A 14,979-nucleotide genomic window follows, 5' to 3' on the forward strand; every position below is an offset into this window, starting at 1 on the left:
ATCCTGGAAATCCCTCCCTAACACCATTGTGGGAAGTGAATGTGGCTGTCAGTGATAGCTTCTCTAACCCAGAGCAAGTAGCCACCCCAAGTCCAAGAGGTTCCCAGAAGACTGTGCGTCTGCATTTGGTTGTCAGTATGGGAATGGGACTGATGATGTGTGGAAATTATGCCATATTAGCATAATTTGGCTGGTCCAAAAAAGTTTTCCTGACTTTTTCTTATGTCCATGAATGGTGGCGCGAACTTTGTGGAATCCCATCATCCAAAGAAATTGCAGAGCCCTTTCATTCTGCTGCCAGCAGGACATGGGAAAAGAGATGAAATTTTCTGTTCTGCAACCAGAGTGGTTATGTTACTGGATTAGTAATCCAGAGGCATGGACTAACACTCCAGAGACATGAGTTCAATCTCACTACAGCAACTGGGAAATTTAAATTCAATTGATTAAATAAATCTAGTTTCAGTCATGGTGACCATGAAACTACTGAATTGTTATAAAAACCCAAGTGGTCATGAACGTCCTTTAGGGAACAAATCTGCTGTCATTACCCAGTCTGGTCTACATGTGGCTCCAGACCCACAGCTATTTTTAAAAAAAATATTTGTTCATTGGATACGAGTATCACCAGAAAGGCCAGCGTTTGTTGTTCGTCCCTACGTGACTGACTCTTAACTGCCCTCCGAAATGACCTAGCCAACCATCAGTTCCATCAAACGGCTACAAAAATTTTGAAAAAGAATAAAACTGGATGGACCACCTGCAATTGATCCAGCTACCAAATATGACAAAGGCACGCCCAGCCAATCAACTTTGCAAAGTCATCCTCAATAAGACCTTGGATTTTGTACCAAAATTGGGAGATGTATCCCACAGATTAGTCAGCAACAGCTTGATATAGTTATGTAACAGAATCAAGCTTTTTAGCCAATGTCCCAGACTCCTCCATTCCCATCCCTGGGCATGTTCTGTCCCACCAGCAGTACTAGAGGTGGCAGCATAGTGGTATACAATCAGGGGGGAATGGCCCTGGGAGGCTCAACATTAACTCTGAACCTCATGAATCTATCAGGTCAAACATGGGTGAAAAAACCTCCTGCTGATTACTGCCTATTGTCCTCCTTCATCTAATGAATTCCTCCACGTTGAACAGTACTTGGAAGATGGTCATCACCAAGAGTGGCTCGGTAGTACTACTACTGACCAAATTCTGAATGACATGGCTACCAGACTGGGCATGTGGCAGGTAGTGAAAGAACCAACGAGGGAGCAATATGGTGGATGTACCAGGCCAAGAGATTATAGATTGTGGTGAAATACAGTTCTGCTGCTGTTGATGGCCCAGAGTACCTCATGGATGCCCACATTTGAGCTGCTAGATCAATTTGAATCTATCCCATTTATCTCAGTGGTAATGCCACACGTGATCATGGTCCCAGACCTCATTATAGTTTTTGTCCAAACATGGACAAAGGAACTGAATTCCAGAGGTGGGGTGAGAGTAACTGCACTTGACACCAAGGCAAGCAATTGACAGAACGTGACAAGGAGCCCTGGTGAAATTGAAATCAGTGGGAATCAGAGGGAAAACTCTCCATTGGCTGGAAATATAATTAGTATAAAGAAAGACGATTGTGATTTTTGAAGGCCAAATCATCACAGTCCCAGGACATCACCGCAGGAATTCTTCAGGGTAGTTCCCTAGGCCCAAACATCTCTTTAGCTGCTTCATCCAAGACCTTACCTTTATTATAAGGTCACAAATGAGAGTGTTCATTGATGATTGCACAGTGTTCTATACCATTTGCAACTGCTGAGATAATGAAGTAGTCTTGAAGATTTAGCTTTTTAAGATTTAGCCTCTGAATTTGTTCAAAAGCCGCTCCGACTTGGACTGCGTCAACAACTGCACACCTCCCGATGGTTCAATCTCTTCTCCTGAGACTGCCTTCCATAGAATTCGCAAAAGCTGCACATCAGCATCTAATTACCCACACAATTTCAGCTCTTTAGCAGACTGCTAGCTTCACTGAGCTGGCACTGCCCCTGGGTTTCTCTGAACTCCAGTCTCCTGACCGCACTATGCTATAAATGGCTCCCAGGGCTCCTTCTGAGCCCTAACCCTTTCCAACATGGAGCCAGCAACCTTCTGACACCTTCTTGGCTCCCAGGGCTTTGCCCGAGCCCTCACTATCTGGAGCCTGATAACAGCAGCAATTTTCCTGCCTGAAGCCTTATCTACTACCTCCCAATAAGCCCAGCGGTTTCTCCTCCTGGTGGTTCCTTCCCCGCTGGTCTCCTTCTCTGGGACTTCTTGGGATCTTCCCCTGGGTTTTCTCTCTCTGTCATGGTGCTTCCCTTTTTATGGTCTTTTACTGGGTCTTGTGATTGTTTTTTCTGCATCATGCAGGCGCACTATGAATGTCCCAGATGGCCAAGTCTTTAACTGCAAATAAAAACTAGAAGGGACCATGCGCAGCCTTTCACCCTGCTGCACTCAGCACATGCACTGGAACTTTTGGGCTTGTCAGGAAATGCCTCCACCCAGAACAAGGTAAGCTCGCGTCTCGTAACACCAATCGTAAATTATAATCAGCCATATACATAAAAGTTCAGGGCTATGGTGACCACAACATGAACAGTCAGTGCAATGCCTATGGTGGAGGTTGGTTAGAGCTGAGGCTCTAAGGCACAAGTTTCTCACTGTATCACTAGAGGAGTACTATCTGAAAAGGCTGTTTTCCAATGACATTCTATGGTAAGTGTGACACTGGCTGCAGACGCAGAACCCCTGGGCATTGGAGGTAGTCCGCCACATCCTGCATTGTAGGCTGACATGCTTCACATCCTGTATTTCATCTTCTTTATCTTCCAGAAGAACACAATGAGAGAAATCTCCACTAGAATGCTCAGTTTCACAACTAAAAACTGTCAGGAAGATATGATAATTTTCATAATGTTATTGGAATGTATTGTAAAGTAGAGTAATAGTGGGGTCAGTGTTAATATGTGTGTGTGTGTGTGTGTGTGTGTGTGTGTGTGTGTAACTTAATTGAATTAAAGGCAGCTGGTCTGAAGGCTTTGATGTATCAGAAGATAAGCCAGGTTTGAAATGTTAAGTAGGTAAACATAGATGTAAAGGGAACATTTGCATTTTTAAATAAACCAGACTAGCTTGAATTCAAAGGAGGGGTGAAATGTTTCACCTAGCCAGGAGAAGTTAAGAACAGTGTGTTTATTTTTCCCAAAGATTACTGGTAAAATTGGTACTGAGATATTATTATTATTAGAGGTAAAGTCCAAAGACATAGTGAAACAATGGGAAATTGCATTCAAAGGGGAAAATATGGATAAATGAGAAAAGGTTGTGTTCAAGGGAAGGCATTCTAAGATCTAACAAGTGTGAAAAGTCTCCAGCATCTAAGCCTTAAGCTGCTGTCTACAAAGAACTGAAGTTAAGAAAACTCACTTTGAATTCGACTGTTTCAGTGTATTGTGTGTTACGTTGCCTGGGTCTTTTAAAATCTATGTGTCTTACTATTGCCTTAACAAAAGTGTAACTGGGAGTTAGATTAACTAGGGGGGTTTAGAAGTTATCATAGTAGTAATATGTGTGCTTAAGATCCTTTATTCTATTAATAAAGGTTTAATATAGTTTTGTGAGAAACCTATAAGACTTGGTGGTCTTATTACTACTGAATTCAAGGCACACATTTCAAAATATATATAAAATGCATAACAAGTTGTGGCAGTTGTTTCAAGTTTCCCTCTGGGATTTGGGCAGCTCAGCGTTTACCATTGGCTGTGCCATAACAAAACGCACACCTTAAACTTATACTCAAAAGTTGTGATAGAAGTTAATTTGAAAAATAGCCAAAGAAAAACCACCAGATTCTGATATTCTCCTCAAAATACAGCACGTTTCTCTTCAAATGTCCCCTTTCCTTTTACGTAGGCAAGCTCTGAGTACAGTGCTGTTCCAGAAAGAATTATCGGAAAGCTGCACATGAGCTAATATGCATCTTATTATAATACCTCAACACAGCGGTCCTGAAAATCTAGACTGGAGTGTTTGCCAAAATAACTGTCAAGATGTTTCACTGAGAATCTTTGTTGCTGCCCCTGATTGCTTTCCAAGATCAGGATAGCTTCCCTAATTTATCTTTCAATGGTGAGCATCTGCGGCACTAACGGTGATTCTGTATAAGCAGGTGCTTTAAAAACAATAAAAATAAGTGTGGCCTTAAATCTTAAGCAGTCCAGGCCACCGTCCTCAGTTTAAACTGCTGCTGGGTTCCACTTCCGCTCTAGTAGACATCACCACGCGTATGTATATCTATTGATCTTACTCTGCATTCCAGAGAGGTATGGGATTCTAGTGCATCTGGATCCCTGCCTAGTTCCCATCCTTCTGGCAGATTCCAGTCAAAGTTATAGCATTAGAACAGTGAAAGCTGCTGCTTCTTGGGGCTATTAAAACTAAACTCTCTTAAGTTTTTAACCACAAGCTTCTTGGCTTTGTGATCTCACTGGAAGTTTATGCATGCCACAGGTCCAGTGAGATTGAATGCCACTTGAAAATTTACCCTGGAGTAACATATGGAGAGATTTCAGAAGGATAGGGAAAGAAAAAGGTAGGACTGTGGGAGGCATAGTGAAGGACATGGGCAGAGAGAAAAGGAATATAAAATAAGCAGAGAAGAAAAGAAAAGCAGAAGAAAAGAATATGAATTGGGAGAAAATGAAAGAAAGGAAGAGATGAACAAGAGAGAAATGGTTGTTGAAAAAGCTGATTAGTGTCAGTTGTCTTTTCTTAATTAATGAAATTGTTTGTCATTTATTCCTTAGCATATGTTTTTTCATGGTACATTTGTGAGTTTTTAAAATTCACTGTCTCTGGAGGTCTTGGCTGGGTATGAGATTAAGAGACAATGTGGCTGAGTTTCTATCTAGGGTTGTATTCCTCATAATTTACGCTTTGATTCAGACTGTCAGGATCCATAGTTTAGACAAGATCTTCAGACAAGATTTTGACTCCCTCAAAACCCATTCACCTACACGAAGATAACACTGGGCCCTTCACGTCTGATGTTTAAATTATGTACAATCAATGTTAAACCCTTTATAATTGCTCAGAATGTTTCTCTGGGTACGGGAGGAAGAGACAGATGATCAAACAGAGCACTAATTCATGGATTTTTTTCTAAAATACCAACTATTTTTTCTTATATTTGTGTCGTTGATCAGGGTTTTATTTTAACCAATGGAGATAATTGTGCAAACAGAAAATTCCCCAAAACCCAAGGCTTTTCCAATCTACAAAGTGAGGGGATTTTTATTCTATTTCTCAGGACTGTGTTTAAACTCAGGTTCCAGAAGTGAAAGAAAACCACTTCAGAAAACTGTTTAAAAATTATACAGCAGTACCTCAAAAAAAAAATCACTATATTAGTTACTGATTAGAGGATGGCTGGACAGAACAGAATATTAATTGATTCAATTAAGGATAAATTTTGCTTCACTGCCATTTTTGAACAAGGTACCACTCCATTAGATGGAATCCTCTTAAATAGTAAAATTAGAATGCTATTTTTGCCCCCTCCTCCGAAGATAAAGAATGACTCATCTCTAATTTGACAGTAATCATCTAGTAGTCATGCTACTTGGCCACAGTAATATATAATTACTGTAGCCTTATTAAGTACCAGAAGCAGCAGCAATGGCAACAATTATTTTCACTCACCTGTTAATGAGAGGAAAAAGAGACACTGCCAGGTATACAGATGGGTACCACTTAAGTGGCTTGATTTCCAGAGTTAATAAAATCTATATATAGAAAAAAATATAATTTCTAAACACATTTGGTTCTGTCAGTTTTAAATCATTTCTCACAAAAGTAATTTTAAGTGCACAGGATGTCCAATAGAAAATTCATCATTAAAAATAAGAAAGAAAACAAATCTGCAGTCCTGTTTTAACCCAATTACATCCATATTTCATAAAGCATCTGGCTACTAGTAAATTAATCCTCGTATTGGAAGATAAATTATTGACGTGTGCAACTGCAAAAACTCGGAGGAATCCTGCTATGACTGCAATAGTCATGAAGCATAACAAAAAGTGAGGCCCTCTTTTAAGTTGCTTGATTCTGCCAACCTTAGCAGTAGTGCATCAGTGTGTTCAGATTGAAATACTTGCTGCATATAAAAATGGAAACTATTTTGTAAAGATTAGATGATAGTATTTAAGAATATGAAAACAACCTTGCAAAAAAGCCCATGACTTACTAGAGATGTTTTGTTAGAATACAAAATAAGTGATGCACGGCAGAAGGCTAACTGCAATTACAGTGTCTACTGGTCTTGTTAAAATAAAAATATTGCTAATTTCTGATGCCCATCAAAATTTAAATAATGGAAACTCTCTTCAAAAGAACCATTGTATTAGAAATAGGTTAAAAGTGAAAATTTATAAGGAACAGGATTATTTCGCATTCAACTGTACATCCTTGCAGGAATTATTCCTGAAAATGAGGTGCAAGACGCTGATGACAAAATATTTTGTAGTATTACTGTCAGCCAGAGAGGGGCAGTATTCGCCTATTAGTCCTGCAGAAATACTGGATGCTCACATTCTTAGTTCTACACTATCAGCAAATACATGTGCACATTCAGGTCCTTTAACCTTTGATACTTCCCAGAAACCAGCAATGGAGTTGCCTCACCTTAATCGTAACAAAGTAGTTTATTCATTCTTGGAATACAGTTCAGATCCAGATAACGTGAACAAATGTTAATATTTTAACAGAAGAGGCTTCATTCTTATTTTTTAATGCAAACAAAACCACACAAAAATGAGGGCTGGAATTTTATGGCCCCATCGTAGCAGGGACGGGGCCATAAAATGTGGTGAGGCGTTCTAAACTCCACTGACTTTGGCGGGACCGTAAAATCCCGCTGTCGTAAAATTCCACCCATGGCTTTATATCTTGGATTGGAGAATAGTTGTTACTTTTCAACTTAAAATAATCTGAGATTGCAATTTTACTACCTAAAATAACATTTTGGCACTGGTACTTGTATGTTTTTACCAGCTACAAGTTACAGCCAGAACAATATGGTATTCATTGTTGTTTAATAGCAGAACATAACTAAATCTATATAGCAACTTCCATTTGTGTTCTTCATTCATGGTCTGAAACTGAATAATCATAACCCACAACATGGATCTAGCACATACAGCTTAGGGCAAATAGAGTCGCTTATAACGCCCATATTCCAAGAATGAATAAGAAAGACAAATTTCATACAGGATGCTTACTCGCAGGCAGATTGGAGAGGCTTTCTTACTACCAGCCTGGATTGGCTTTGAGCCTAGTCTCAGAGGTCAAAGGCCATGGACTTGTTTTAAATGTTTCTGTTAAGTTTGTCCCCACGATACTGGAAGATGGGGAGCTTTCTTAACCACTAATTTACAGGAATTTTTTTGAGTGTAAGTTGTAGTTTCATCTGAACCATACCTTGCTTCTTTCTCTTTCAGGATCATATTGGCCAGACCAAGTTAAAACCTGTATGAACAAAATGGCAGAACACGGATTTAGAATTTGAAAACAACTACCATAAAACTTAGCTCCTTAGCGCCCAGCGTTTCAACACCACAAATGAAACTAAGTGCGGCGGTGGGTGGTTTCAGCAGCGCACAGCCCGCCATCCGTCATGGCGGCAACTTGCGCCCGATTATGCACTTGGGGCCTCATTAATTATGCAGAGGCGCGTTTTGCTCTGAATCACCTGGTGGGTTGGGAGCTGATTTATTCGCCCGTCGTCAGCTGGTGGGTTCAAAGGTCTGGGCCTCATATTTAAACGCTGGTCCAACACTCAATCTTAATCTCTCCAGCCCACCACAGATGTCTGCAACCCATAAGAGAAAGGCCGAGAACCTCAGGATGATGTCTGCACCCCGCTTTACCCACCATGCCCTCCAGGCACTGATCAGAGAACAGCACGTGCTCTACCCCACGGATGGCTGCAGAAAGCACACAGCCTCACCTCTCGGGCCTTGGATACCGTAGTGGAGCAGGTCAGTGTGACTGGCAACCACGCCCAAAGTGCCACCCATTGCAGGAAGAGGATGAATGACCTCATCCGCTCCACCAGGGTAAGTCACCCTTCAACACCCTCCAATATCAAACTCTCATCATGGCATCATGTACTGAAATGGTTACTCTCATCAGGGGTTTCAGGCAACCATTAGCAGGGGTCACATATCAACACTCGTTCTCTCATTGAGACATTCACATCACCACCATCCCATCTATCATGACGCTCACACTCTATCCTCTGGTCCTTCTGGGGAGGGCTCACCACACCCAGGGTAAATGCATCTCACCCAACCTCTGCTCCATCTCTTCTCATCACATGCCTTTCTTTCCTCTTCATACAGGCCATGCTGGCGCACAATAGGCGCAAGAGCGCGCAGACCAGGGGAAGGACATCCGACATCCTTGCCTTCAGTGAATTCAAGGAGACTGCGGCCAAGCTGGCTGGGGACAACAGGGAACGTTCCTGTGGGGAAGGGGAGATTGGCCTCTCCAACCAACCTAGATCACAGCTCCACCACCTCATCAAATCCTGACATTCACAGTGAGTCACATGTAGTCTTATCTAGCTTGTGCTCATTAACTGAAACTCTCTTTTCTATTTTCCAGGCACAAGCAGATCGAGGCCCCCAAGCCATTCCAGCACCACCAGTGCAAGCCTCTGATCTCATCCGAAGATGAAGCTCCGGAAGAGCCGTCACGGCGCTCACACGCACTCTCCACCAGCTCAGAGACACACGTGTCGGTGGGACACAGATATAGATTAGGCTCGGTCTCATTTTCCGGGGAACACCTCACTGACGTGTCCTCACAGCAGTCGGAAGCAGGGACACCCCAGGTCTCCGGCACTCAGAGGGCTGCTGGAGGCCAGCCACCCACTCAGTTCGAGTCAGATGATGAGCCTCTGGAAGTGGCTGCCAAATCTATGCTGGAGATGCAACGACAGGCGGCAGAACACCAGGCAGAGATTTTTGAAGTCACTCAGCAGACTAGAGTGAATGATGGAGGAGTCCATCCGCATTCTGTCTGATGTCTTGGCTCCGACATGAGAGTGCTTCGAGGTCACCACGGGAAGGCTGGTGGCCACCATGGAGACCTGGTCCTATAGGTCTTGCCGGATTTGTGCTCGGCCTTGTACTTGAGGGCCACACACCTGGTGGGCACCATCAAGATGTAGGCGACATGGCGACGAGGCACCTTGATCTCCCTCCAGGTGCACCATCTCCTGCAGGAGTCCTCGAGCGGGGCCCTCGGGCACCCACAGGGAGGATGAGCGTCGGCCGGACACCCTGGGGGGCCTCCTCTCAGGATACTCCAAGAGTGTGCAGCCGCTCACAGCCTCCTCTGCCTGTCACCCCATTCACTCCAGCTTCTCAGACCGCTGAGGGCGCTTCGGCCCTGAGCAGGTGACCATCATCAGGCCGGCCTCTCCAGACCTTGAGCAACCGGAGGACATCCGCCAAGGTCATCACAGGCATCAGGACGTAGCAGTCAGCAGGCTGCCTCCACCTCTGCTGAGGATGTCAGGGCTACACTCAGGCATAGTGCTAGAGTAAGGAAAGTTAAGAAAAAATAATGTCACTTTTGGGTCACAGATGTGCTAGACATATAACTAAATTGCACTTTTGTTAACAAATTGATGGATATGTGAATGTTCTTGTCAACTGAAGACGTCGTTATTTTGTACTTTGGAATCCTCTTATTTTGAGGTATAGCCTTCCCCCACTCAGTGATAGTGTCCAACTGTGAGATTCCCATTCCTGTGATGTCAACCTCAGTTGAACTAGTATCTGCACCCCTTGTGTGATGTCAAGGAGATGTGTTTAAATCGTTATTGGAAGTGTGTGATGAAAGCATTCCTAACCTTTCTTCCTCAAGGAACACCATTGAGCGAGGGCACCTCATCAGCAATGATAATCTAGCAGCGTGTGTGTCTCCTCAGTGGTAGTGGCAGAAAAAAAGACATGCACAGGAGGGGGAGATCCCTAGGCATGTCCACATCTCAGTCACAGCAGTGTTTGCATCATCAGCTGGCAGCGAAAGCTTCAAGTCTTCTCTGGCATCGCTGTTGTTCCTAAGTGGGCTCTCAGTTCCCAGAGTGAGCTCACTCACAGGGCCCCACAGAGCAAAGCAAAGATCATGGCCTGGTGATTCATGAGGCAAATGTGAATGTGGGACTCGTTCTCGCTGTGACTGGGTGGACATCCCCTGAGTTGAAAGATGATGGCATTGAGGGTTGGGGGGGGATGTGGCTATCTTCCCTCACTTGACTTTACTCTTCCTGGAACCTGTCAGTGTTAATGTATCACAGGCACGTCTCCCACGTCTTCCTTCCTCTATGGTGTGATCGCGCTCCTACTGACCCTCAGCAGCCTCCTGAGGTTCCTGGGCCTCTGGATCTTCATCCTCTGATGAGCTCTCATCCTCCTCCAGGTCATCCTCTGGCAGGGTTCACCTCTTTGCATTGCCAGATTGTGAAGGGCACAACACACTGCAATGATGCTGGAAACCCTGTTGGGAGTGTATTGTAGTGAGCCACCTGAGCGGTCTAAGCGTCTGAAGCGCATCTTCAGAAGCCCTATGGTCTGCTCTAAAAGGGAGTGTGTGGAGCTGTGAGCACCGTTGTACCTCCCCTCGGAACAACTCTGACGGCGACACACTGGTGTCATCAGCCAGTGTTTCAGTGCGTACCCCTTATCCCCAAGCAGCCAGCCCTGCAGACATAATGACCTCTCAAAAATCTCAGGCACCTGGGAGTGACTCAGGACATAGGAGTCATGGCAACTCCCTTGGTAATGTGTACAAACATGCAGAATGTGCTTCTGGTGGTCACACACCAGTTGTACCTTCATGGAATGATAACCCTTATGGTCTTTAAACAGTAGGGCCTGCTGCCATGGAGCCCGTATAGCCACATGGGTGCAGTCTATTGTACCCTGCATGGTCATTGAGTGAATGTCCTTTGTCCCATTAGGAGTGTCACATCTGGTAAACACGTGACAGGGTTTCCTTGATGGAATGCCACATATGATGCAGCTGTGCCTCCCTCACTATTGTCTGCATTCCCAAATTCTACATTCCTATGTGTTACAACTGAGATGCAGTGACTGTGATGTGAAGCCACTGAGTTCTGAGTAGCCCTTTAACAGCGCTAATGAAGCCTTTAGCTTTAAGTGGCTTTCATCGCAAGGTCTTCCTCCTTTCTTTGACCTGAGTGCCTCCACTGCCTGGGATCATCATTCCTCTTATGCCCGGATCCTTCCTGATGGACTCAGCAAAGGGTTCTATGCAACACACAAAAAGGATAAGGGAGAGGGGGCAGCCTTGCCTGACTCCAGGTTTAATTGGAAAGTTTTCTGATTCCCACCCACTGATTGAAACTGCACTACTGATGTTTGTGTAGAGCAGTTGGATCCAGTTGCAGATTCCCTCCTCAAGCCCCATTTTGGAGAGCACATCCACCATGTAGGTGTGCGACACTCTGTCAAAGGCCTTCTCCTGGTCCAGGCTGATGAGGCAGGTGTCCACACCACTGTCCCAAACATAGACAATTGTATATGGACAATGTCACCATCTTGTGTTTGGATCCGCTGTCTGTGCGCAGACTGATCAACATCTGCGACCAGTTTGAACTGGCCTCAGGAGCCAAGGTAAATCGTGGCAAGAGCGAGGCCATGTTCTTTGGGAACTGGGCTGACCGATCCTTTATCCCCTTCACCATCAGGTCAGACTGCTTGATGGCGCTGGGGATATGGTTCAGAGGGACCAGGGCATGCGTTAGAAACTGGAAGGAGTGAGTAGCTATGATGAAAAGAAAACTGGGCATGTGGGAGCAACACCCTCTCTCCATTGTGGGACACCCCCTCTCCATTGTGGGTAAGAACTTGGTCATCAGGTGTGAGACACTCTCGGTGTTGTTGCAGGTTTGACCCATTCCTCACTCCTACGCTGTGGCGATCACCCGAGCCATCTTTCGCTTTATCTGGAGGTTGAAAATGGATCGTGTTCGCAGGGACACGATGTACAAACCTGTAGATAAAGGGGTAAAAAGCATTCCCAACATCACCGTCATCCTGATGGCCACCTTTGTGCGTGGCTGCATCAAGCTGTGCATAGACCCTCGGAACGCAAACACCAAGTGTCACTACGTGCTGAGGTTCTACCTGTCCCCGGTGTTGCGAAGGATGGGTCTGGCCACACTGCTGCGGAACACTCCAAGTAGTTGAACCGTGCCATACCACCTGTCCCTTGTGGAAAAATTTATGCAGACAAACACCTTTGACCACAAGTCCATGAGGCAGTGGTCAGCACGTATCATCCTAGAGGGCCTGCGGGAAAAGGAGATGGTGGATCCTGTTGGATGGTTCCCCGAGCAGACTGTCAAAGTCATTTGGCAGAATGCCTCATCACCAGAACTTTCCAACAAGCACCAAGATGTAGTTTGGCTGGTGGTGAGAAAGACCATCCCCGTCACATCCTTCCTACACGCCAGGAGTCTCACCCCCTCCGCATGTTGCATTCGAAGTGGCTGTGGTGGGGAGGAGACCACTGTTCACCTCCTTGTGGAATGTGCCTTTGCAAAGAAGGTCTGGAGAGAGATGCAGTGGTTTCTGTCGAGGTTTATCCCGAGCAGTGCTGTGACACAGGGCTCTGTGATCTACGGGCTGTTCCCCGAGACAAACATCAACTGCAGCTGGAGGATCATCAACTTGGTGAAAGAGACTCTTTGGTCTGCCCGAAACTTGTTGGTCTTCCAGTGCAAAGAGTTGTCCCTGGCCGAATGTTGCAGACTGGCACATTCCAAGGTCCAGGACTATGTACTGAGGGATGCACTAAAGCTTGGGACAGCCACCACAAAGGCACAATGGGGAAAGGTCACTGTCTAAGACCTTTCAGCCTTAATGCAAAATGGGGCTGGGAATTGTATAGACCCCTCAGGCTGTATGACTCACAGGAATGTATGCAGTGCATGCTACATGTATCACAATTGCATTGAAGCACCTTAGATCTATGTAGATAACTTAAATACCACTGCACTGTCTGATTGTCTGTTATGACCATGTTGAAATGTCTGTAATGTTCATTGATTGTATTGAAGCACCTCATGATTTATGTGGAAAACTTGAATCTGATTGCATTTTTTATGATGGCCATTTTGAAATGTTTTGTAATGCTCTTTCAGATATTTTATGAATAAAGTATATTTTTCAAAAAAAAAGTCTCCCTCCTTTCTTTCTAAGCAGACTCCTGCTCACTCCAGCAGCAAGAAGAGGTTAGAGGGCAACCCTAGAAAGGCCCCCTTTATGTTGCCCTTCCTCCTGACTACCATTCCCCAGCCTTCCCTTCCTGTTACCCCCCATCGTGTTCCACCCTTCCCCCTGACTACCATTCCACAGCCTTCCATCCCCATTGACCCCTCGTGTTTGTCAGCCTGACCGATTGCCTCAGAGTCCACCCCCAGTTGAAGCGCTAGTCTCTGAAAGCGGAGGCCTGCATGAGTACCATAGCACAGTGGTGTTCCTCTGGACAATGAAAGCAAAGAGAAGGAACAGCCCAACTCTACCACCCCACAGAGTGGCGTTGATTGCAACAAGACTAGCTCAGCGCTATGGCAGGTATGCTCCACTGACCCCAAAATTACCAGCGAACTGAGGTCCGGCTTGTGCACGTCACCCCTTTTCAAATGGATTTGACTCTGATGTAATTTCCCACTGGCGTGACAGAAGACTGGAAGGCCTGGCAAGATTCCGGCGAGCAGCTGTTTTAATGAGCATTTATGACATGCTAATGAATGCAAACGACGCTCGGGTCAGTAGTTGGTGGGATAACCGTCCCAACAGGAAAACACCGTCGGGAGAATTATGACCTGTTTTATGACGGCGCGTTTCTGATTTTTTGCCTCCTGCTGGATTCTCCACTCCCGCCCGCTACAAAACCGGCCGCGGGCGGGATTCCGTCCTAGGATTGTCATTTTGCTTTCAAAATGGCATCTGTGGCTTGTGTGCACACTTCTGTTGTGAACCACACCAGACTCCATTTTGGTGAGGGCAGTTGCATGCACACATGTAGCATCCACTGAAAGTGTGGGGCAGATCATCACTACTTTTGGGTTAGTTGCTCATTGATTTTTATTGGCTGTTTCTGCTATTGTAGAAGTGTTTGAAGGTTTTGGCTGTTCTTTAAAGTTGCTGAAGTCTACAGGGAGTGGTGTGGCAAGTTGTGACTTTTTCCTGAATTCAATGATTCTGCACAAACCACTTGCTGCTAGAAATGGGTGCAATAGTAATCATTCCCCTTGAACTTCAGCATGACAGGTGAAATGAGCAGAGACAACACAGAGCAGAAAAAACTACTGGAAGTGGAAGCAGAGGAGGAGGAGGGGGGGGAAGAAGGGCTCTCAGCAGGAGGCCGTGCCCATTCAGGGTTTTCAGGGAGCAATTTTCCGACCTGAACCTCCATGTGAAACAATGTGTGAGATGTCTGTGCTTCCCTAAGGAGGTCCTCGTGAAATTTGCCACCTGCCGCAGACTTTGTAACTCTGCTTCAGAAGGCAGTGCAGGCAGGGCCGCTGAATATTTTTAAGGCAGAGGTAGATTGATTCCCTTGCCTAACAAGAATCTAAGGTTGTCAGGAGTAGATGGGAATATGGAACTCGAAACACAAACAGATCAGCCATGGTCTTGTTGGATGGCAGGGCAGGCTCGAGAGACCAAATGGCCTACTGCTGCTCCTATTTCATATGTTTGTACAACTGCAACCTTAGAGCAGGAGGAGGACAGCAATGCCAGTGGCTGTGAAGGTGGCCCTGGCCATGAACTTTTGATGTGTCTGGCTCCTTCCACGCTGGAGGTGGTGATATTTGCAACATCTCCCAGTTTGCC

The 14,979-nt window shown here is 45.2% G+C and overlaps 1 protein-coding gene across 4 annotated transcripts in view; it reads right to left on the minus strand.

The window, feature by feature from the left end:
* The window catches only part of LOC144691557 (cyclic AMP receptor-like protein A), a 254,655-nt gene that overhangs the window by 65,534 nt on the left and 174,142 nt on the right, over positions 1–14,979 (minus strand). For all 4 annotated transcript variants that reach the window (XM_078559757.1, XM_078559756.1, XM_078559754.1 and 1 more), the window contains 2 exons: positions 7,520–7,567; positions 5,744–5,826 (listed from right to left, as the gene is read on the minus strand). In XM_078559757.1, the coding sequence (XP_078415883.1) occupies positions 5,744–5,826; positions 7,520–7,567 (131 nt within the window). The remainder of the gene's footprint in view (positions 1–5,743; positions 5,827–7,519; positions 7,568–14,979) is intronic.

Source organism: Cetorhinus maximus, chromosome 16 (assembly GCF_964194155.1).
Source record: "Cetorhinus maximus chromosome 16, sCetMax3.hap1.1, whole genome shotgun sequence".
Lineage (NCBI taxonomy): Eukaryota > Metazoa > Chordata > Chondrichthyes > Lamniformes > Cetorhinidae > Cetorhinus > Cetorhinus maximus.